We start from the raw sequence: 27037 nt of genomic DNA on the forward strand, positions 1-27037 counted from the left end.
GCATAATTTCGTTTCCATGCAGTTGATTTAAAAGGTCGGATGGCTAGCTATCTCAGTATGATCTGCAACCGATTTGTAATTCTGGTGATAAATGCAATGTCATCAGCGAATCTGAAGTGTGTTAGTAGCTTTCTGCTGATATTCACGCCACTTGTTCACTCAGTGTCTTTGATGAGCATTGCTAAGTGAAGAGATTGGAGAGATGGTGTTTCCATTTCTGATGCCATTTCCAATTAGAACTTATATTAGTGGCAATAACAGCAATATTTGTTGTGCATCCTGATTTCGCGTCCCTGACTGCTTTCGTGTATTAGTTCCAATATCTTGCATTTCTGGAGATTACAACACCGAATCTGCTTTTCCAGTCTATAATTCTTGAAGTCATTTCATTTTTAGAAAACATATGTATGTATGTATGTATGTATGTATGTATGTATGTATGTATGTATGTATGTATGTATGTATGTATGTATGTATGTATGTATGTACTCATTCAGTTTATTTCAAGATTTCTTGCCAATAGAGAAAGAACCGGTTTCTCAACTAGATCCAAGACTCTTTCATTGGAATTCAACATCAGCAACAGAGTATTTTTATTTGTATATATGTATGTATGTATGTATGTATGTATGTATGTATGTATGTATGTATGTATGTATGTATGTATGTATGTATGTATGTATGTATGTATGTATGTATTATGTTATGTATGTATTTTCATGCATATATGTACATGTCTAGACATCCTCACACATGTTTAAATGATAAACTTCTGGAAAGTTTTACAGATGCTTATTGTTCCAGTGATGGATGGGATCTGTAGTCTCTGAATTAGCTTTATCCTTTCTGGTTTTGAGAATCTTCATTCCTCAAGATTGGCATTTAGGTAGCGTGCTACATATCTCAGGGTCCCAAAAAGTTACAGGTATAAATCTGATCTTGTAATATGGGTAGAGCAACTGTAGATTTCTCAATAGCTCGACATAGATATTCTCTTTTTCATTGATCTTCAGTTTTATGTTAATATCCGCTGGGCAGCTAATTTCCACAACTGTGCACAGTTTCTCTAACATATCCCAAATCATTATATCAGGTTTGCTGTGCTTACATTTTATTTAGATCTTCACTGGTATATTCCACAAGTATTCCTTTTTATTACGAGTGGCTATGGCTTTTACCTTATTATGGGCTCTTTTTCTTTGTCTTTGGGATTATCTTTCCGGCCGATTTCATTATAGAGTGTTCTAGCTACGACGTCATGTTTCATCGGTTAAAATACCGTATTCACATTTTCGGCCAACTGCTTATAATGTGCGTGATTCTTCAGCACTCAGTCTGCATCGGTTGTCACATTTTACGGCTTTTCCTGCAACTCTATCCCTTTTGTGCATCAGTTGATTGATATTTCCTGTTCCTCGATTGCAAATGTATACACTTCAAAGTAGACGGTAGTAAACTAGCGACTCGGCCATGATAAACTGCTTTGATTATCGTCTCAAAGCTTTCTGCTAACATACCCATGCATAGCCTTCCTTTCATATAGGTTCATCCTTTCATCTGATGATACGTTGCAGTAGTGTCGTGCGACTTTGGGCATATATTCTACGTTATCAAAGAGTGTTGCTCAAGGAGATGCCTTCCAATCTTATTTATGATGCTATCAGCCTCATGTATGCAAACTTGGTCAAGGGATGTACTAGGATGATGCGAAATCCAAAGGCATTTTGGATCGACGTTTAGCTTCTCTCACCTTGTTTTCGTTTTATCCGAGTAGGTCTACATCACTGTTTATGTGGATATCATGTGAGCTTGTTAGTGTTTTTCTTTGGGGTGGAGGGGTCCAGCTCGGATCTCATCAAGCGCCTAATGAAGCTGCTCAAATGTTGGTATGAGTACTGGCACTGCAAACACATTGTGGACCACTGTTTTATTGGACGCAGAGAATTCTGCGGTCCAAATTTTCTTTATTCGGCTGTAATATTCAGGTATGTACGTATGTATGTCTCTTCTATTTTTTAATTATTATAAATATTCCAAGGAGTGGGGAGACGAATACCAACAAGGCACCATCTTTGTGATGTAGTTAACACAGACAAATTCACATTTGGAACTTGAGAAGAGTCTTGCATATTTTTATTGTTCCATTCACAGATTGCACTTGTAATGTACGAATCAACAAGTCAGTTTCTCTTTCTCAAAATCCCAGTTTATCCAGATTCTCTTTTAAGCACTTACTAACAAAACCTAGTGCCCCAATTGTTATTGGTATGAATATGGATTCATAGTCTGGATAAAGAAGCTGAAGGTTTTGAAGCAGTTGTCCATAGATATCCTCTTTCTCTTTTATTGTCAAAGCGGCATTGATATTTGCATGGCAGCTTAACTCTATAATGGTACATAGCTTGGCACATCTGTCCCAAACGGCAATAATTTGACAGACATTTTGATGGTAATATTTCACCAGTATCCCTTGAGTTGGTGTTTATGAATGTATTCCATAAGTATGTATGTATGTGTGTATGTATGTTTTATGTCCGTACGCCTCCAGTATGGTAGTAGGAGACAGACAGGCTCGGTTTAGGGGGTGCCAATGGCGACGAAAGGCATCTGATAAACCTAGCTGACTGATTGAGTGACCGAACGATTCATCAAACAAACGATTAGTCAATTGGGTAACAATTTGACCAATAGTGATTAAAAATGTGAAAAATAATCAGTACCTGTGTTTAATATTTGCATAATGACCATCCCGAAATAGAACAAAAAATTTAATATATATCTATATCTGCGATCTATAGGTGTCTTTGCTTGTCTGACTGTCTATCTCTGTGCGCGCGCGCATGTGTGTGTTTGTGTGTGTGTGTATGTGTACGTGTCGGTACTCGTATCTCATTGATAATTATAAAACAACTTCAACAGGGCTATCAACACTATTACTACAAGTACAATTCTGAAAATTATCACAGCACAGTAATCAACATTATTACATTATGCTAGCAAAATATTTTTCCGTTATAGAATACTAAAATTACAGCATTCATTACAGTAAGTTTACACTAATTACATGCAAGAAAGGCGGCGAGCTGGCAGAAACGTTAGCACGCAGGGCGAAATGCTTTGCGGTATTCCGTCTACCGTTACGTTCTGAGTTCAATTTCCACCGAGGTTGACTTTTGCCTTTCATCCTTTCGGAGTCGATTAAGTGCCAGTTACACACTGGGGTCGATATAATCGACTTAATCCGTTTGTCTGTCTTTGTTTGTCCCCTCTGTGTTTAGCCCCTTGTGGGTAGTAAAGAAATAGGTATTTCCTCTGCCGCCACGATCTGAGTTCAAATTCCGCCGAGGTCGACTTTGCCTTTCATCCTTTCGGGGTCGATAAATTAAGTACCAATTGCTTACTGGGGTCGATCTCATCGACTGGACCCCTCTCCCCAAAATTTCGGGTCTTGTGCCAGGAATAGAAAAGAATATATATCATACTAAATATGGCTTTGTTTCTATGATGATGTTTTACACAAGCCTAGAAGACTGCTAGAATCTCATTCTCATACAGTTGTTATCTCCTCTATTCTACGGACACTAGAATGGCCTCTAATCAACCTGATCTGGTTGTATACCATCCAAAACTAGACCAAGCTGCTACATCTGCTGGTACTCGTCACCCACTTAATAATTTTTCATCAAATCCGCTTCACTCATTCCTCAGCAATTTACTTATTCTCAGGCTTTACCATCTTATGTTTATTCCCCAACAATCCAAGAAAAAAATCAGCTTCATCGACATCAGGCCTGCTTGGAACATGGACGCTTCCCCTTTGTAAGAAAAGATGTAAAAATGAAAAAAAAAATATTCACTTACCCGCCATATTGAATACGAACCCATTTTTTGTCATTATGTCTTTTGTGCCGAAACTGCACGCAGGTATACTTTTGCCAAATTCTCATGGCTTTTCTGACTCTTGTCCTGAGATTATGCTTCACGCCTGATGACAAAAGTAAAGAATTGACAAATTACATATCAGTCTACCTTTGATGATAAAATTGTATATAGTGATAAAGATAAAAAAAAATCATCTTATCAAAAAGATGCGAGAACAGTTCAAGTAGAATTGTTTTGATATTACCCAGGATATTAGCCTGTCAAATGTAATGCTTTGTTACACACGTTTCTTTCAATTAATCATGCATTATCTGTGGAGGCACGTGGCTTAATAGTTAGGGGTGTTAGACTCATAATCTTAAAGATTGTGGTTTCGATTCCTGGACCGGGTGACGCATTGTGTTCTTGAACAAGGCACTTCATTTCACGTTGCTCCAGTCCACTCAGCTGGCAAAAAGGACTAATCCTGCGACGGATCGGCGTCTTGTCCACCTGGGGGATTTATACGCCACTGAATGCGGGGAAACCGGCCCTTATGACCCTGGTATGGCTCGAGAAGGAAACGTTTATCATTTTTATTTATTGTTGGGTACGATGCTATATTTGGCCGGGTTGAACATCTGGACTGGATATTGTCGGTTTGACTGCCAAACTTATCAATTTTCACATAGAAATTTTTAAAATTCCAAACTTGGTACTAAGGTGAAAGAAGTTGACTAGTTCTTAGTATTAAGCCGGCCAGCTTAGAGAATCGTTACTTCGTCGCTAAAAATGTTTAACATAATTTCTTCTGTTTTTTTTTTAATATTTTGAGGTCAAATACAATAACTTTCACCCTGCCTAGCAAGGTGAAAGTTCTTATCTAGGTTCTTATAGACGCTGTTTGATATGATGCCCGTCATTAGTTTCCAAATAAGTAGTAAACAAGATATTGGTCAGAAATTTCCAAACGCATTCCCTTTACATGGGTCCTTCTGCTATAGTACCGTTCTTCCTTCTGTCATCCAGGCCGGTACTTGGATGTCACTACTCAGTATTTCATCTATCTGTCTCGCATTTCTTCTATGCAAAGCTGTCCCGTTCTTAAGCCAAAAGCCCTGAACACCATCAAGTCCAGGTACTTTCCATTTAAGAATTTTCCTGCACTAATCTCTAATAAACTTTTCGGTTATTTCAAATCCTCCTGCTGATACTCTCCACTCTCATCTTTGAGTGTCTGTAACCGCTCTGCTTCAGTTTTTGTGGTTTCTCATGGGACCATATGTTTGACCAGAATCTTTTGCTTTCTGCAGCATCCGACATGGCTTTTTCATTTTTTTTTTCTTTCCCATCCAGTTTCTGATAGACTCGTTTCTGATTTTGTTCGAAAAGACTGTTTAATCTGTACTGCTCAGTTCTCTGTTCCTATCTCTTTAGCTTATGTGCTTTAACTTTCAACCTCTGTTTTAATTCCTCGATCACAATATTGATTCCCTTTCTCTTCACCTTATTCTTCCTCTCTAGCTCAACATATTTCCCTCGCTGAGTTTCATTTCTTTTTTCTCCGTTCCAGAATGTGAATATTCTTTCCGGTATCGTTAATCGCTTGCGTTATTCTCCTTTTCCACCATGGTTCCTTCAAGTTATGCTGATATTTACCTTTGGCTTTCAAAACTTAACTTCCAGGCTATAAAGATCGAGATTGCATTTATCATATTATTGGTATCTGTGATGTTACCAGTCCTGATATCACCAGTGATATCATTTATCTTTCTGGTCCATTCATTGAGTTTCTTTCTGTCTACTTTTTAAAACCTCGTATGGAGGCTCTTTTCACCAGAGATCCAAATATCAATGATTTCATTTAAAAGGGATACCTGTTCCTCGGTTCTCTCATCGTTTTCCTTTAACCGCCCACTGCAATAGTTTCACTATCTGCATTCTCTTCCTCATCCTTCCGTTCACCGCTGGTCTTACTATCAATAAGCACCCGTCACTTTATGCTTCCAGTTCAAGTGGAGATAACCATTCTTCCTGATGGCACTGGCTTGGTCACACAGATTTTATTCACTTAATTCAAATTATTATTATTATTATTATTATTATTATTATTATTATTATTGTTATTATTATTATTATTATTATTATTATTATTATTATTATTATTATTATTATTATTATTATTATTATTATTATTATTATTATCATCATCATTATCATTTTTTTGTCTTTGCACAGCTTCTAACGCTGGAGATGTACTACGGCATCAGCTGTTCACTACCAGTGAACTAAAGTAACACCCCTTATAGTTCGAACAACGTCTGGAGTATTCGAGCAGTTCCAAGCAGTGCTGTTTTCTGCAAGTGTTCAACCCTTATTGCAGCCCCAATTTCTTCCATGTATTTCTCAAGATTTTTACTCACTGTTCCCAAGGCTCCGATAATTATTGGTACTACTACCTCCTTTTTCAGAGACTACAACTGCTTAACCTCCCAAGCTAACCTATCATATGTGTCAACCTTTCTTTCTTCCGTATCGCATACCTGGTTGTCAGCTGGGTATGCTATATATATGATCCAGCATCTTTTGCTTTCTTCCTCAATTAAGACTATGTCTGGTTTCCTATTCTCTATCTCACAGATTAGAGCCTTTGCTTCCGGTTTTAAACTACCTTCTGTCACCCATAACCATTTTTTTCTCTCCTATCTTCAACATACTTATGAAATCGTCCATACATTCTGTTCTTTATCCACATATTTTCAGTTTCATTCATTCTCAAGTGCTTGTACAGTGCTTTTTCTTTGCAATCTTTCATCCTACAAAAGCGTAACCTTCTTACTTCCAATAATATCAGTCGACATATTTTACATACCATGCTATGTTGTTTTCTTCTGCTCTAATGCTGTGTTCGCATCCAATAAGTCCTCTTTCCCCTCTTTTCCTTGGTACATGCAGTCTGTCTGTGTCATTTTTTGGGTGGAGTGACCCATATCTAGTTAGCAACTTCCTTCTCTTTCTGTCCAAGTTGTTTAGTTCATCTACTGTCCATGTAATTGCCCCTGCTCCATATCTAAGTAATGGAACCGCACAGGTATTGATAGCTTCAATCTTATTCTGTGTCTTTAATTTCGACTTACGGATCAGTCTCAGTCTGCCCAAGTACTCCACTTTAAATTTTTCTGTCATTTCAGTCCTTATCAATATATCCATTTCCAATATCCCGTCTCTTCTATCTGATCCATAACCTCCCCAGACAGTATAATTAGCTCTTCGATACATTTGACGTTGCCTCTCTTCAAGACTAACACACCACACTTTCAATCCAAAGTGTATTCTGATATCAGCACTGAAGGTATACACTGTATCAACGAGAGAACTGATGTGGGCTTCATCTTTAGTATAAAGTTTGAAGTCATCCATGAATAACAACTGGTTGACTTTTCGTTGGCAGCTCTTGAGCATATACCCAGCCTTTGTTTTCCTCAGAATCAGTGGCAGTGGTATCACGCAAAGTACAAAGATCAGTGGCGACAGGCAGTTCCCTTGAAAGATGCCCTCCAAATTTTTACTGTACCTCAACTTCTTCCATATACTGTCAGTTCCGTCCACCACTTCGCCATACTTTTTCCAAGCAATCGCTCAGCATTCGATGCAATACCAAATAGGCTCATACACCCCATAATCCAATAATGTGCGATCATATCGTACGCCTTACGATAATAGATCCATAAGTTAGTTTTCCTCCTCTTACATTCTCTATGTACAGTTTTATCTATCAGGAGTTGATCCTTGGTACCTCTGCACTTACGCTTGTAACCCTTCCGCTCATGTGGCAGGACTCCATTTTTTCCAGATGTTCGTACGTTGACTTTGCGAGTATTCCATTCAATAACTTCCACATAAGTGGTAAACAGGATAGCGATCTGTAATTGTCTTCCCTATGGCCTTTTTCGATGTTTTTCAAGAACCACTCTGGTGATACTTGGTCGGCATTTAACAAGATGTTGAGTTGCGCGGCTATTCGTGCATGACATTTACCAAAACTTTTGATCCAGTAGCCTTGAACTCTATCTGGATCCGGGATCTCCCAGCTACCCATTTTCTGTTGATTTCCTTCAATTCCCTAATTGAAATGATCAGTTCTACCTGTTTTGTTTCAGTTCTTGCAACTATTCAGCATCCTTCTTGTGCTCCTTGTCTTTGATCCAGATGTCCCTCCAAAAACTTTCACTTTCAATGATATCTGATATTAACTTTTTATCTGTACATCCTATATTTATTTCTTTGTAGAATCTCTTCAGATCTACTCTGAATAACCTATTCTGGTGGTAATCCTTCATTCTTTGGTCGTATCTTACCATTTTACTTTCTTTGCAACTAGGCGGTGTTTCAGTCCCTCCATTATAAATTTCAAACCCTTTCTTTCAATATTATACTTCCCTGTATTTTTGAGCATATCTGTTATTATTATTATTATTATTATTATTTTATTATTATTATTATTATTATTATTATTATTATTATTATTATTATTATTATTATTATTTATTGCCTTTCCACAGCTTCTAACGCTAGAGTTGTACTACGGTGTCAGCTGTTCGCTACCAGTGAACTATGGTAACACCCCTTATTTTTCCAGGACCATCAGAAGTATTCGAGCAGTTCCATGCAGTGCTGTTTTCTGCAAGTGCTCCACTCTTATTGCAGTTCCTATTTGCTCCACGTACTTCTCGAGATTTTTGCTCACTCTTCCCCAGGTTCCGATAATTATTGGTACTACTGCTACCTTTTTCATCGACCACAACTGCTTAACCTCTCAAGCTAACCTGTCATATCTCTCGACTTTTCTTTCCTCCTTATCGTATACCTTGTATTCAGCTGGGCATGCTATATCTATGATCCAGTATTGTTTCCTTTTTTTCTCAATTAACACTATTCGTTTGCTTTCTTTATTACTATTATTATTATCATTATTATTATTATTATTATTATTATTATTGTTGTTGTTGTTGTTGTTGTTGTTGTGTTGTTGTTGTCATCATTACTATTAGCATTTAACCCTCTGTTTTCGGAAGATTTATAAAATCTAGTATCACATCATTCGATGAGTGTGTTTTTGTTTAGGTGTGTGGAAATTGTCGTTTCGTGGTGGAGGCGTGACATACATCTGTTTTGCTTTGTCGTAAAGTTCCTTACGTTGTTGCTGGCGTTATTTTTTTATTTGTCGTGTAGCAAAGTGTAAGAGAGTTTCGTGATTCTGTTTCGTGTGTTCTCAATGAGTCATGTTGTGTGCTGGAGTTTCTGTTGATAATTGTGTAGCACACGTGCTGCATGTGTATTTTGTTGGTAACTTCTGTGGTACGAGTTACGTCTGTTGCCAATTTCACGGCCTCTAAGTCTAGTATGTATGGGTGGGGGAAGATAGCTAGAAACCAGAAGAGAATGCACTCAGCAGAGTGGACTCGATTAAAACACCTAAGACTCACTTGCTGTTAAGTGAGCTAAACGATAAATTGAAGGAAAACAATATTTGATCTTAAATTGCTGAGAAGCTAAACGTACCCCACAAGACATTTCAGCCATTTTTGTGTCGGTTGTATTGTATTACTTATTGGCAATTATGCCGTTATATTAGCAGAATATAAGCTAATTTGATATGATAATCTTATGCGTGTAATAACGTCCACTGTCGTTGTACAGCTGCTGATGTGAAGCAATCAGTTTCGTTCCAGCCTAAAAGATTAAACATTTTCTGTATCTGATTGATATTCGTCCTCTGAATTGCAATACCCGCTGCATTTTGCCATTCGTAACGCTTAATACTTATCAAGATTGTCAAATTTCTTCCCCACCCACCGTTCTATATCATGCCATTGGAACTTTGTTGCAAAGGTTTTAGATGTTGGAAAGTGCTCAAACTTAGAAATGGGGAGCCCGTCTATATATGCCAACACTGTTACAGTTATGGTTTTGGATATATTGAAAATCGAGGTGTTCGCTGGCAACATTCTGAGAGAGTAGCACTAGTGCTTGCTTTTACAGGGAAACTCCGATGATATTTGGCCCAGTCACCGTCAAAGGCAAGTCTAGACAGAACAGTGGCACCACACGCTAGGTCGGAGGTCTGTTTATAGCGGTTGGAGTCTGATTACGACTAAACCTCTAAATGATTAAAAGATGCCTAGAGTTTGACTCGGTTATCAATTAAAAATATATGAATTATAAACACAATTACGAGGCATTTAATATTAAATGAAATCTTAAGATTACTTACTGGGAGCAAATTCAAATGGTATTTCAGCATTGGGCCATCGCTCTGATGAAGGAACAGCGCTTCTTCTATATCTTCCATTGTCAAACCTAGAATAAAAATTGAATCTACCCGAAAATCCTCATTCGGCGGTAAATTACATGGAAAACCAAAAAGTCTTGGGTGCATTATTGGAACTTGATAAAGAATAACAAAATAACAAAATTTGTTTTAATGCTTCATGTTTGAGCAAAACATTGTAGATTATCGTTGTTATGATGCACAAGTAACTCGTGTGAAGGATAAAACTGACATACAGTTCACCAGATGTAGTCGCCAGATGTATTCATAGATTAGACAGACAGACAGATAGATAGATTGATAGGTAGATAGATAGAGATAGATAGATAGATAGATAGATAGATAGATAGATAGAGAGAGAGAGAGAGATAGATAGAGAGATTGGGAGAGAGAGAACGAGAGAGAGAGAGAGAGAGAGAGAGAGAGATGTTTGAGAGAAAAGACAGCTATATAATCTGACTCGGTTCCATGCCTTAACAATGAAAGTTTAAAATAATCACTGCAGTTTGAATCTACGTCAACATTGGTTCCAGCCATATAATCGTATAATTTTGAAGAGAATTGAGGGCGCGGGTGACAAGAGACCACGAAATATTAAGAAGCAGAGACCACTAACCAAGCAAGAGGGAAGAAATACAAGGCAATTTAGCCAGGGTTGGAATGTGTTTGTGGGCGACTTTGTGCCAGTCTGTATTCTTTGGAATACAGTTTAAGGTGTCTGTGTCAGTAGCAACAGTAGCAGCAACCGCAGCAGCCCTCTCTCAAATGTGAAAGAATATTTTGTTTTGGAGTTCTTCTGATCTATTGAATTACATAGCTCTGAAGTGGGAGGACATTCCTTAGGATTTGTTCTTTGATCTATTTCAGAGCCATCCAGTAATTTCGAGCGAACTTTGTCTTGGATCCACTTTATCACATGACTAATAAGACTAACCTAAATACACACAGACAGACACACACACACATAAAGGTATGTGTGTATATATATATATATATATGCATGCATATATATGTGTGTATATGTGTGTGCATGTATATATATATATATATATATATATATATATATTTCTTTACTACCCACAAGGTAGAGGGAACAAACAAGGACAGACATAGGTATTAAGTCGATTACATCGACCCCAGTGCGTAACAGGTACTTAATTTATCGACCCCGAAAGGATGAAAGGCAAAGTCGACCTCAGCGAATTTGAACTCACAACGGAACGAGAGACGAAATACCTATTTCTTTATTACCCACAAGGGGCTACACACAGAGGGGACAAACAAGGACAGACATAGGTATTAAGTCGATTACATCGACCCCAGTGCGTAACTGGTACTTTATTTATCGACCCCGAGAGGATGAAAGGCAAAGTCGACCGCTGAGCATTTCGCCCGGCGCGCTAACGTTTCTGCCAGCTCGCCGTCTATACAGTGGTAGGGGGATAAATATTCGTACATGTCAAAATTCTTTATTTATTTACTTTCTAATGAACATAAATGGGATATACCAATACTATATTTGCATACAGATGCATAAACTAAGAATATGAAAAAGAAAGTAATAAATTATAGTAACTAAGGAATTTATATGCAATCATTTATGGGTGAAAAAAGTATTCGGACAGAATAGTGTTAAACTATGAACAATCAGCAATGAACTTCATAGGAATGAACTGAAGTCACGCTCTCCTAGAAAAACTCCGCTGTTGACTAAAAGGCATAGAGATGCCCGTTTAAAATTTGTTTATAAACATAAAGATAAACCTGATATATCCTGGGAAAATGTTCTATGGACAGACGAGTCGAAAATTGAATTGTTTGGAAGAAATTGTTTACAACAGGATAACGACCCTAAGCAAACGGCGAAGTCTACCAAAAAATGGATTGTCGATCACAATATAAAATTATCAGAATAGCCAAGCCAGTTACCTGAATTGAACTCCATTGAAAATTTTTGGCGTTAATTGAAAATTAAAATTCATTCAAGAGCCCCAACGTACATTGCAGTTTTGAAGAAAATTTGTCAGGAAGAATGGGAAAAAATTCCTAAAGAAACATGCGAGTCATTGCTTAAGAACTACAAGAAGAGATTGGTTGAAGTGGAACTGAATAATGGTTATGCTATGAAGTATTAAATCAGAATTATCAGTAATTTATGTTCTGTACAAATACTTTTTTCACCCCTAAATATTTATAATTGTATATAAATTCCTTAGTAAATATAATTTATTAGTTTCTTTTGCATATTCTTAGTTTATGCATGTGTATGCAAATATAGTATTGGTATATCCCATTTATGTTCATGAGAAATTAGATAAATAAAGGATTTTGACGAATATTTATTCCCCCCCCCCGCTGTATATATATATTAAAAAAGCCAAGGAAGAAACAATCCTGATTTCATTTGATGTAGTTAACTTATATACCAGTATACCTCATAATTATGGACTAGAGGCAATACAGTTCTGGCTGGACCAATTTCCGGAAGAAATACCAAAAAGGATCAGTAAAGAATTCATTACTAAATCAATTGAATTCATCCTACACAATAACCACTTCATGTTTGACAATACATTTTACCGTCAAAAATTCGGAATTGCTATGGGTACAAGGGCAGCACCAGTCATTGCGAACCTAACAATGGGCTACATGGAAATAATCATTTACCAGGAATCTTTATCAATCTTTGGAAACCCCCTTTCTCAATACGTAAAAGAGAATTGGAAACGATTCCTAGACGATTGTTTTATACTCTGGAATGAAAACACAGATAAACTCCTAAAATTTAAAAACCTATTGAACAGCATAAACCCAAATATACAGTTCACAATGGAATACAACCAAAAGGAGCTCCCGTTCTTGGATATACTAATTAAAAAAATTAACCTTAAAATAGAAACAGACATTTTTCACAAAGCCACAGACGCCAAACAATAGCTTCTTTTTAATTCATGCCACCCAAGACACACTAAAACAAACATCCCCTTCAACCTTCCAAGAAGGATATGCACAATAGTGTCAGAACAAAATACCAGGAACTTTAGACTGCAAGAACTCAAAAACACCCTAATTGACAGACATTACCCGGCTCAACTCATAGAGGATGGGATCAGACGTGCAACAGAAATCAACATAGAAACTTTAAGAAAAGTTCAACACAACAACACACCTTCCCCGAAAATACTACCTTACATATCTACATACAACCCCAGAAACAAAGAAGCCTTCACCATCATCACCCAGAATTAAAGGAAATTCTAAACATACACCAAATCATTAAAAGCTACAAACAACCCAAATCACTTAAAAAGTTTCTCACAAAGGCAAAATTGTCTTCTGAAATTACGGATGCAAAAGTAAAAAAATGTGGTAGATCGAACTGTGCTACATGTCCAAACCTGCTAGAAGGATCAGAATTCCTCTTTAAAGAGGGACAGAAATTCAAGATCAAATCTAACTTTACTTGTGCCTCTGAAAACATAATTTATGTCATAAAATGCTCGGGCTGCCACCAAGACTACGTGGGATCCACGGGACTATCACTCAGACGTAGATGCACACTGCATCGACAACAGATTGCATTCCCAGAATACAGAATGATACCTTTTAGTGAGCACATTGAGAAATGCGCAAAGCAACTACTACCACAATTCTTAATCTTTCCATTTTACCAATGTGGTATCGGATCATCAACACAAATTAGACTAAACACGGAAACATTCTTCATTGAAAAGTACAAGCCCAGACTTAACCATCCCAACATACTGATACAGAGAAATTCACACCAAGGGAAACGAAAAAATTTTTAAGCGATTATCTCCCTTTCACCGGAAGAAATCACTCAATACCTCCCCTTATTTAGAACTCTTTTGAACATAAACATAACGATAACTCTATTCAACATAAACATAACGTCGTAAGAAATTTGAAAAGCTAAATGCGAAACCGGTCTTTCTTCAAAACTATGTCATTATAGACAAAAAATTTTTTTATTCTTCAGACAATTGACGCAAATATATATTTCTAACATTAAGCCTTCTGTAGTTTTTTCACTTTTTTCTATTTTCTATATATATATATATATATATATAGTAAGAAAAATTTTTTTAAAAATGCAGAATGCTCAAATGAAAGAAAATTTTAATAAAATGAGAAAAATGAAAAATATATAAATATATATTTATTCAACCGGTTTTCGTCATTGTATGACTTGTCAAGAATATTTATGTTTTAAGAAGTTATTTTAAAAATTAGAAAGGGGAAAAAAAGAAGAATTGCATTGTTTTTTGTAAAAGAATAATGATAAAAATGTACAAAAATTAAAAAATAAGTTCTCCGATACATTGTGAGTTCGTTGTGTATCTTGAGTTTTATGGTTGTTTACCAAAACATTACCTTGAGGTGTTAAGATCCAAAGGGATTAAGAGCATGTGATGTGTTGTGTTGTTAAATTCAGCATGTTGCAGGACAGGAAGTAGTAGTAATTGTGGTCCTGGTTCTTCAGTTCCTGTGTGTGGGTAAGGGGAGACAACTCTTTTGAGTTCTTCAATAAAACCCAAATTATTAAAACTATTTTTAGCTTCATTTGCATTATCTTTTTTATATAATGCTTGTTAACTTAACTTTCAGATTTTAACACTTTATTTATATTATTTTCTAAAATATAAATCTGCATAGACAATTGCATTTCAAATTGTCATATCATTTATAATAAAAATGATAGTAATAACAACAATAGTAAAAATGATATTTTAAGAATATAAGTTTTAGCTTGAAGTGATGAATGCATGGTATCTTTATATATTTGTGTTAGTCCATCCATGAAGAGTGAGGTAGAGAAAGGAAGTTTGATCAACGAGGAGTTTGCATATTAAGTTGTGTTTGGAATTTTTCAATAAAGAGATTCTCCTTGTTAATTCTCTCCTGTGTGGTGATCCCGTCTTTACATTGGTAGAAGGGGAATATATAGAATTTGGGGTGTTTAAGTCTTTAGCACATGAGTCTAAGTGGTCACTCAGTGGAATTTGTCGGTATTCCGGGAGATTTATTTGTTCTTATGCACCGTTACTCGTTTACGTAACGGGAGACGTTTGTCCAATAATTATGTTGGCAACCAGCGCATGTGAGAAGGTAGATAAGGTTCTCGGAGGAACAGGAGAAGTTAGTCTTGATTTTAAACTTCGTACCTTGTTTGAAGGTAAATTCAGAGCCTTCAAGTAGAAAGGGGCAGGTACCACAGTTTGAGCGTGCACATTTTTTTACTCTTGGGGGTGGATGTGGTGTGTGAAGTTTGGCATTTGTCAAGAGTTTTTTTAAAGATTTGTGTTGCCTTTTGCATTTGAGGATTTTGTGTGTATTTATACAACGTCAATATCCCTCCACCCTTATAGAGTATGGAATAAAACGCGCCAAAGAACTAGACAACACTACACTGAAAACCACCCAACCTAACACCACACACAACCTCAAAATACTTCCATACATTTCCACCCACAACCCCAAAAATATCGAAGCATACACCACAATCATACAAAACCTCAGTCTACTGTCAACAGACCCAAAAATGAAAAACATTATAAATACACACAAAATCCTCAAATGCAAAAGGCAACACAAATCTTTAAAAAAACTCTTGACAAATGCCAAACTTCACACACCACATCCACCCAAGAGTAAAAAAAATGTGCACGCTCAAACTGTGGTACCTGCCCCTTTCTACTTGAAGGCTCTGATTTACCTTCAAACAAGGTACGAAGTTTAAAATCAAGACTAACTTCTCCTGTTCCTCCGAGAACCTTATCTACGTTCTCACATGCGCTGGTTGCCAACATAATTATGTTGGACAAACGAGTCTCCCGTTACGTAAACGAGTAACGGTGCATAAGAACAAATAATTTTCTTTCATTTGAGCATTCTGCATTTTAAAAAAATTTTTCCTTACTTATCATTTCTCCACGTGCGGTCAACACAACCCCACCATTTATTGATCTGTACCCTCTACCACACGTGTGATTCAGAATGCCTCCGAAAAACAAGAGCACTTTACAGAGACAGTCACCAATAAGACCATTCTAAAAGAACTCAAAGTACTCAATAGACATCTACTTACATTCTCCAAAAAAATTGACGAACTTCTCCTTCAATCCCGGGACAACTCAGAAAACAACCATCATCACAACTTTCGGATATAAAATTGATGTAAACCTAAACGAAATCAACACTACACTGAAAAACTCTACTTTCGGATAAGATAGATGTAAACCTAAATGAAATCAACACTACACTGAAAAATCTACTTACCAATTCAACGCCAAAGAGACCTCAGACACCACTCAACACACAGAAGGAAACATTTCAACCCCAGCACAACGCATTAAAAACCAGATCATCACTACTTGACTAAGAAACTACACAACAGAAAACTTCTCTTCTGGAACATGCTCAAAAACCAAAACAAAGCTGAAATTTACGACAAATGGTTAAACTCCTCCCCTATCATACTACCCCGAAAATTCCAAATCAAACACATCCCAGACGAACCTGAAAAACAACGCTCCCTAAGAGAAAAACTAACGTTGGAAAAAATGAAAACCGAAGTAGAACTTCTAAAACTCAGAGCACAAAACCACGAACAAAAATACACAAAAATAGACGATGAGATACTTCTAGAACTAACCTCACACACAACGAACAGCCCCTCGAACTTGTTATTAAACTATGGAAAGATGAATGTGAAAAGGAAGAACGAACCTCCCTCAAACGCTGGGAAAACAACAAAGATTTCTTCCTCAACTATGAAACACAATTCATATTAAACCATAAATCCAAAAACCCATCATAAAAGTACCCACAACACAGACTTCCACTGTACCCATAAACACCATTCCAAACCGCACCTCAAATACACATACTCTCCAAACTCCCTCCTAACAGGACACAACCTCCCCCAACCATATAAAAAACCTTTTCCCCCCCGAAACATCTCAAACAAGACCCATCACAAAACCTGGTTTTCCAATCACTCTAACAACCCTCCCCCACCGATTAGAACCTTCAAGAACCTCCCATACACTAGAAATTATCCCCCCCTCAAGGCTCCCCTCCCTCACACTAATAACAAACAAGGCATCCTACCCACACCGATACATATAAGACCCACCCAACGAACCCCCTATAGTCCACCCATCCAACAACCACATTCCTACCACATCCTACAGATCTCCAAACCCTCACATCCCACACGAACCCAATCACCACAACTACATACCCCCTACATCCCCCCATACAATCTACCAGTCACACACCCACAAACCCATCGCATTTCTCACAAATCCTTACACCATCGCATCCCATACCAACACAAATACGACAACTACCTACCCCCCTCCAACCTCCCCACCCAAAAACACTCCTACACATACAACCAGAACTTTAACAAAGAATACACCCCTTACCTCAACAACCATTTTTTAGACAGAGGGGAAAAATACAAACACCACCGCTAACACAGACCCAAAATAAAGAAAACAAAAATATAAACCTCTCCAGCAAAACACTGACACCAACCCAATCAACATCCTAGCAAGAGGTTTGAAATTCACACCCACTCCAAGAAACCCAAACCTGAATTCTGCAGAAAACTTCGCCTAACAGAAGCTTTGACAGATATCAACAATGGGGACGATTCATTGATCAGAAAGAAATAAAGCAACTTCCTACCACCAAAAGGGAGAAATAAAACACTGGACGATTTCTGTAAACACATCCAGAGTCTCCCCTTTACTCCAAGCAAAACCAAGGTAAAATCCAATTCAGTAAGGAAGAATGGAAAACCTACGTGACATACAACTGGATAAAAACCCACCATCAAAAAAGCGGACAAATGGAGTGCTGTGGTCCTTATGGACACGGAATTTTATAAACACCTAGTGTTCTCCATGCTTAACAATAACATTTTCTATGAGGTTATTAACAACTACAAACAGCAAAAAACAATCAGAAACCTCACCACACTCATACGCCAACACGGTCAGGGACTCACAGAAAAAGAAAGGGATTATATCACCATTTTCAAATGCAAGCCCAGCCTTTTTTATGGCCTTCCTAAAATCCATAAAAACAAATACATCACCGAAGCCTGCAAACTCTCCACTGACATCCACATCAACATCAAAGCACCGGAGGACCTAAAACTAAGGCCCATCGTGGCTGGTACCTCCTGTGAAACACACCGCCTGAGTAACTTCCTAGACATCCTTTGAAACCTTTCCTTACCCACATCAAAAGTTTCATTAGGGATGATCTGGACATGCTCAAACACCTCCCGAAAACAGTTAACGAGGAGGCACTCCTGGTATCCTTGATGTCATCAACCTCTACACCAACATTCCACACGAGTATGGTATAGAGGCAATTGACTTCTGGCTAGAAAAACACCCAGAGACATTCCCTGACCGCATTAACAAGTCTTTTATTACAGAATCTCTTAAGTTCATTCTGACAAACAATTTTTTTCTCTTCGACGACACACACTACCGTCAAAAATGTGGCATTGCGATGGGTACCAAGGCTGCACCAGTCCTTGCGAACCTCATAATGGGTTACTTCGAACTGTCACTCTATGAAATATCAAGCCAGAAATTTGGACATGTTTTCCACACCTACCTAATGGAAAACTGGAAAAGGTATTAGATGATTGTTTCATCATATGGAAAGAACCTTATGAAAAACTCCTGGAATTCAAAACCATACTAAATAACATACATCCCAACATCCAATTCACTATGGAATTAAGCAAACATCATCTCCCATTCCTTGATCCTAATTATAAAACACACCTAAGAACCAAATCATAACAGACATCTACCACAAACCTACAGACTCACAACAATACCTCCTCTTTAGTTCATGCCACCCAAAACACACCAAGACAAATATCCCTTTCAATTTAGCTAAAAGGGTATGCACCATTGTCTCGGATCCAAAAACACGAGAAATACGCCTTCAAGACCTCAGAAAAAAAAAAACACTATTACAACGTCAATATCCCTCCACCCTTATAGAGTATGGAATAAAACGCGCCAAAGAACTAGACAACACTACACTGAAAACCACCCAACCTAACACCACACACAACAAAATACTTCCATACATTTCCACCCACAACCCCAAAAATATCGAAGCATACACCACAATCATACAAAACCTCAGTCTACTGTCAACAGACCCAAAAATGAAAAACATTATAAATACACACAAAATCCTCAAATGCAAAAGGCAACACAAATCTTTAAAAAAACTCTTGACAAATGCCAAACTTCACACACCACATCCACCCCCCAGTAAAAAAAAATGTGCACGCTCAAACTGTGGTACCTGCCCCTTTCTACTTGAAGGCTCTGAATTTACCTTCAAACAAGGTACGAAGTTTAAAATCAAGACTAACTTCTCCTGTTCCTCCGAGAACCTTATCTACCTTCTCACATGCGCTGGTTGCCAACATAATTATGTTGGACAAACGAGTCTCCCGTTACGTAAACGAGTAACGGTGCATAAGAACAAATAAATCTCCCGGAATACCGACAAATTCCACTGAGTGACCACTTAGACTCATGTGCTAAAGACTTAAACCCCAAATTCTATATATTCCCCTTCTACCAATGTAAAGACGGGATCACCACACAGGAGAGAATTAACAAGGAGAATCTCTTTATTGAAAAATTCCAAACACAACTTAATATGCAAACTCCTCGTTGATCAAACTTCCTTTCTCTACCTCACTCTTCATGGATGGACTAACACAAATATATAAAGATACCATGCATTCATCACTTCAAGCTAAAACTTATATTCTTTAAATATCATTTTTACTATTGTTGTTATTACTATCATTTTTATTATAAATGATATGACAATTTGAAATGCAATTGTCTATGCAGATTTATATTATTAGAAAATAATATAAATAAAGTGTTAAAATGAAAGTTAAGTTAACAAGCAATTATATAAAAAAGATAATGCAAATGAAGCTAAAATGATAGTTTTATAATTTGGGTTTTATTGAAGAACTCAAAAGAGTTGTCTCCCCTTACCCACAACACAGGAACTGAAGAACCAGGACCACAATTACTACTACTTCCTGTCCTGCAACATGCTGAATTTAACAACACAACACATCACATGCTCTTAATCCCTTTGGATCTTAACACCTCAAGGTAATTTTTTGGTAAACAACCATAAAACTCAAGATACACAACGAACTCACAATGTATCGGAGAACTATTTTTAATTTTTGTACATTTTTATCATTATTCTTTTACAAAAAACAATGCAATTTTCTTTTTTTCCTTTCTAATTTTTAAAATAACTTCTTAAAACATAAATATTCTTGACAAGTCATACAATGACGAAAACCGGTTGAATAAATATATATTATATATTTTATCATTTTCTCATTTTATTAAAATTTTCTTTCATTTGAGCATTCTGCATTTTAAAAAATTTTTTCATTACTTATCATTTCTCCACGTGCGGTCAACACAACCCCACCATTTATTGATCTATATATATATATATATATATATATATATTATATATATATATATATATATATATATATATATATATATATATATATATTATATATATACATTATATATACACATTATATATACACACATATATTACACACACACACGCATATATATATATATGATATTGATACATATATATTAGGTCGTCAAATATGAAATTTGTAGAAAAGTTTGCTAATGTTTTATAAATGCCAGGGTTAGTTTTATTCATCAAAGTGTGCATCAAAATATTGACTATTGTCAATACATATTTGCCATTTCAGCGGTAGTTTGTTCAGTCTGGATTTGTAAAAGCCTGGCAATCTAGAGTCAATAAAATCTTGGAAAGCCTGTTTTACGGCAGCGTTGGAATTAAACTTTTTGCCAACCAAAAAGTTATCATGTCAGTGGAGGCAAGTTCAGGTGAGTATGGCGGATGATGGCCAACATCCAACTCCAACCCCTGTAGTTTCGCCAATGTCATTCTTGCGATGTGTGGTCTGGCGCTGTCTTGCAATAAGATAGGACTGGGTCTGTTGACTAATCTACTCTTTTTTTTATGTAAGTTTCTGCATTATTTGGACCAGTTGGCTGCAGTAACATTTGGCTGTGATTGATGAGCCAGGTTTAATTAAATCATAATGGATCACACCTGCGCCAGACTACCAAACACACACCAACAGCTTCTTTTGATAAATTGTGCTTTCTGGAGAGTGTATTGGTGGGGCGTCTTTGTCCAGTCATTGCGATGAACTTTTACGGTTGTATTGGATCCGTTTCTCATCACATGTTACAATCCAATTTAAAAATGTTTCCTTTTTGTGATGAGAAAGTAGCATAAAGTAGGCTTCCAAACGTTGCTGCTTTTGATTTTCATTGCGCTCATGTGGAACCCACTTATCCAACTTTTTCACTTTACCGATTTGAACTTGAGGAGTTAATATAGTTTGCTTGTTGCGAAATGCTTAGCGGCATTTCGTTGCGTTCTGAGTTCAAATTCGCCATGGTTGACTTCGCCTTTCAAGATTTCGGGGTCGATTAAATTAGAACCAGTTATGCACTGGGGTCGAAGAAATCAACTTAAAATCTTTGTCTGTCCCCTATATGTTTAGGCCCCCTGTGCGCAATAAAAAAATAAATATTGTTTGCTTGGTAACACCAAGCAACAACGATAATTCATGGACACCCGACGGTAGTTTTAATTCGTCATTATTCACTTTTGTTTCTGGTCGACTGCAGTGCTCATTTGTGAGGTCAAAGTTACCAGAACGAAATTTCGCAAACCAATTTGATACTATCTGCTGTATAATAACATTAGAATGAAATGATCCATTAATATTCCGAGCTGTATGTGATGCTGTATTTCCAAGAAAGAATTCACATTTCAAAACTTCGAATTTCCGAATTATACATCTCTAAACGAAAAAGCAAAAAACGATTTGTAAAGCGCAAAATGAGTTGGAATAAAGAAATAGATGTGTCATCTTTCTATCAAAAACTAAATACTGTCAAAATATAATAATGACGCAAAATCAGCAGTTGTCAGAGTTTACCATATACTTTACTACAAATTTCATACTTGACGACCAAATATCTATCTATCATCTATCTATCTATATCTATCTATCTATCTATCTATCTATCTATCTATCTATCTATCTATCTATCTATCTATCTATCTATCTATTCTATCTCTCTATCTATCTATCTATCTGTCTATCTAATTATCTATCTATCTATCTATCTATCTATCTATCTATCTACATCTATCTATCTATCTATCTATCTCTCTCTCTCTCTCTCTCTATATATATATATATATATATATATAAAATATTATTAGAGACAAAACCACTATTTTGCAAAACAAACAAGGAAAGACTTATCAATACATAAAAATTTAATAAATAGTCAAAAAACCGCCACTACAATCGTTTCTTGTCTTGATCGACAATCTTCAGGTGGACTTCCAATAATTCAGTGTCAAATTATGAAGTCTATCTATCTATCTATAATTTGACACTGAATTATTGGAAGTCCACCTGAAGATTGTCGATCAAGACAAAAACGATTGTAGTGGCGGTTTTTTGACTATTTATTAAATTTTTGTATTGATTAAGTCTTTCCTTGTTTGTTTGCAAAATAGTGGTTTTTGTCTCTAATAATATTTTATAATATTTTACTATAAAATCGATTTATCCTAAATCTGATTTTTTTTCCCTGTAAATTTGGTTTATTCCCTAATATTTATTATTATTATTATATATATATATATATATATATATATAATTATATATATATACATACGTACGTTTGATGACAATGATACTTTGTTTGCTAATCCTTAATATAACAAGACGAGAGAAAACGAAATTCTTAGACCTTATTTGTCCCCTGATTCTAAATACAGAAGGTATGTGGAATAATAATGTCAAATAATAGCTGAACGAGTTTTAAACCTGGAAACGAGGAGCTTTTTCTCCCTGAAATGTTGGAAATTGTTTAATCGGAATTAATCTGGGGGATTTAACGGGATAAAATGATAAAATTATATTTTGAACTATAGTCAAAATCACTAGGTTGTTCGGATTAGTCAATAATCAGGTATTAGAATACGATATCGAATCCAACAAGGATGAATTCGTATCATCAAGTTTCTTTTTCACGTTATGCCAGTTATATATGGATAATTTTATTAGGCATATAATTTTGCATTACATGCAACGCGAAGAACAAAGTTCAATGATATACAAACTATTCACCCTATCACCCAGCAATCAAACACTATTGATAAAATCACATCAATTTATGGGTTTATTCTTATCATTCCATCTAAAAGTAGTTATTTTGTAATTTTCACTTCAATCCTGTGTCTCCTCATTTAAAAGTTTAATTTAGATCAACAAAGAAAATATATATAAAACAAACTGAAGACTTATTTACAAAATACTTACTGTGTAGGTTCTGTTACTATCTCCGGTACTTCTCGCGGACCTTCAACTGTGTGTTCCACAGAAGCTGAACAAAAAAAAAATAGTTGTAAACAGATCGTATTGTACGTGTAGGTATATGTGAGCCTCATGTGTGTAGAGATGCGCTGATGTTAGTATTTAAAGCAAAAAGGTTGAGTTTGTGGAGAGAGAAAGGTTAAAGGGAGAAAAACTAATTCCTCTTGATTTGGATGACTAAAACCGGGTGGTGGTAATGTGTAGGGCCATATCAACCCCGAAGTGTTGTGGACTGAAATGATGTGAAGAGACGTAATGGTGGGTTACGTGGGAATCATTAACTTGACGGATTTCTTAGAAGTGTTCGAGAAGGAAATCAGAGAAGGTTTGTCTGACATATAGGGCGTTGTAGGCAAAGCATTTAAAACAATATATAAGATTAGTAAAGATGCACACGAAGTAGTCGATTCTATGGAAGGAGTGGTAGTTGAGTCGAAGCAAGGATAGGTGTTGCAGGAAGACTGGAATTAAGGGACTGTGAGAGTTACAGAAAATGTTCCACACAAGTTAGGCAGTAGATAACGCGCATTTAGAGAGAAACAAGGATGGGTTGAAGATGGCCGTCGTTTTGCTATTAATTTTAACTATCTTCTGTATGTATATCTCCATATCGCGACTTCTACGAAGACATACACAAACACTAAAATGACAAGATCAAGACACCACACTCTAAACTCGCACCAAGCCTGATCTTCTGCGACAAGATGGTAGGGATTTCTACTGCAAATACTATATCTTTCGGTTGCTTTTAAAACTGGAAAACCATATAAGTGGTGATATTCGTTGTTGCATTTTGTCATAATGCATTATACACCTTTCATTATGACAGCTGAACAAAACGATTACAACTTCGTTTGCTAGTATCCAGCTGTGATAGGAGGAAAGAAAAAGAGCGTATAAAATGTATCTACCCATCAAATATTATTATGAGAATCATTTCGACAACATGAATGCCGAGTGTTAAACTAAAAGTTTGAATTTTTTAGCCAAGCATCAGGTGAAAACAAAGAATAGATAAAATTACTGGCGTCTTCTGAAAGTTTCCTCATATGTTCGACATACAAAGGTGAACATATTAGTACGAAAGTATTCAGACATATAGGTGTGTATGTATATATACATTTGTAACAATAATTATATACACATACTGGTACAAATATATATATATATATATTCCCTATACATCCACTGCTGGATGGTCGTTGTTACCTATTATAACATTTATGTTGACTGGTTTTGTATTAAATTTGTCAGAATATCTAAAATTTGCCCTGACGATCCAAAAACCCGCCATATGTAGATTTACAGTTATCGGCAGCAGATATCTCATCAGATCTCTAAACTCCACCCCACCAAACACATACTAACACACAGGTATACATACAAACATAAAACATATGTATACATTTATACATATATATATATATATATATATATATATATATTCCCTATACATCCACTGCTGGATGGTCGTTGTTACCTATTATAACATTTATGTTGACTGGTTTTGTATTAAATTTGTCAGAATATCTAAAATTTGCCCTGACGATCCAAAAACCCGCCATATGTAGATTTACAGTTATCGGCAGCAGATATCTCATCAGATCTCTAAACTCCACCCCACCAAACACATACTAACACACAGGTATACATACAAACATAAAACATATGTATACATTATACATAATATATATATATATATTATATATATATATATATATTATATATATATATATATATATATATAAATAAATTGAACTGTAGACTCAGATTAATATTAAAGAAAGCAGAACTCCGCGAGCTGGTACACTGCGCAAATACGCATCCCGTGTTCGATGAACATTCATGGATGAAATGGTCGGATTTGAAAATGTAATCTAACCACACACTGCACAAGAAAGATAATGTTTTTGTCCTACCTAATTGAGATTCAACATCCTCCACTTATGTGGCATTAAACTTCACAATTCAAATTTTCACAGTATATGCATGTATGTACACAACACATATATGTGGAGGCACAATGGCCCAGTGGTTAGGGCAGCGAACTCGTGGTCGTAGGATCACTGTTTCGATTCCCAGACCGGGCGTTGTGGGTGTTTATTGAGCGAAAACACCAAAAGTTCCACGAGGTCTCAGCTGTATGTATGTATATATGTATGTATGCATGCATGCATGCATGCATGTATGTATGTACCTGCATATACAGACGAAAAGCAATCATGTCCTCGGTGGAATTTGAATGTGAAGACGTGTGGAATGCCACTAAGCATTTTAACCAACGTGCTAACAATCCTGCCAACCTACTGCCTTGAAGAATACAAACAGTAATAGTGGATGATTGTCACACAAGAAATCAGGAGTAAATTTAATGAAGTATAAGTTTATTAAGGGTAGAAATACTCACAGTTATCTGGAGTCACCGTTTGTACTTCAACGCCCTGAAAATAAATAACAGAAATACAATGTCGTTTTTCTTTTTCTGCTTTTGTATGTGTGTACGTGTGCTTGTACGTGTAGTTTATAATCGTGTATCTTTGTATGAGTATGTCTGTGTGTAGGCTTCTGTCTCCAGAGCATGATGACACGAACATGTATTTATGTAATTTTGATATTGCAGACATGATTTTCATTACAATAAACAAATCTACTTATAGCAAATTCAGTAATGGAGATTTAAAATCAAAATAAAATAAGTAGGTGATTCTAACAGTGAAAATGAACAAATGAATAATTACATTTATAACAAAAGGAAAACTCGTATTAGTGTTGATAACCGGGTTAAAAAAAATCACACACTGCTAATGGAAATAAAGATGTCGTATACTTTAGTAAAATATGAAATTCTTTAAATATAAAATCGGCTAAAAGATTTAAAGATAGAAGGAAAAGTAAAATAAGCGCTAACATTAATATGGATCGAAATCAGATGATACTTACTCCTTCGAAAAACAAGTAAAGACATCACAATTATGATTTTAACTCGAAGAATACCTTATGGTTAATCGTTCTATTTGGTAAATAGATCAATTGTAACTTTTCCTAAGTGTTTAATATAGCAATTCAAAAATACTTTCCAAGAAACCACAGATATTACAAAATTTTTAATCGACATAAAATTAGATCGGTTATTGCCTTAGCCGTAATATTGCACAAATTATAGCAGCACATAATGTTAAAATAATATCGAAATTTTTAAAAAGCGATTGCAATCAGAATGGCGTAATAAATTCTAAGCATGATAACGCCAAACGGAATTAAGAACT

General features: G+C 36.0%; 1 protein-coding gene across 1 annotated transcript in view; it reads right to left on the reverse strand.

Moving 5' to 3' along the window:
- The window catches only part of LOC115209455, a 93485-nt gene extending 69744 nt beyond the window's left edge, over positions 1-23741 (reverse strand). Inside the window, exons 1-3 of the mRNA XM_036501648.1 lie at positions 23718-23741; positions 10136-10221; positions 3862-3985 (exon numbers count right to left, since the gene is read on the reverse strand). Coding sequence (XP_036357541.1) covers positions 3862-3947 — 86 coding nt within the window. The 5' untranslated portion in view covers positions 3948-3985; positions 10136-10221; positions 23718-23741. The remainder of the gene's footprint in view (positions 1-3861; positions 3986-10135; positions 10222-23717) is intronic.
- Between the last annotated feature and the right edge of the window lie 3296 nt (positions 23742-27037).

This window comes from Octopus sinensis, linkage group LG3, assembly GCF_006345805.1.
Source record: "Octopus sinensis linkage group LG3, ASM634580v1, whole genome shotgun sequence".
NCBI lineage: Eukaryota > Metazoa > Mollusca > Cephalopoda > Octopoda > Octopodidae > Octopus > Octopus sinensis.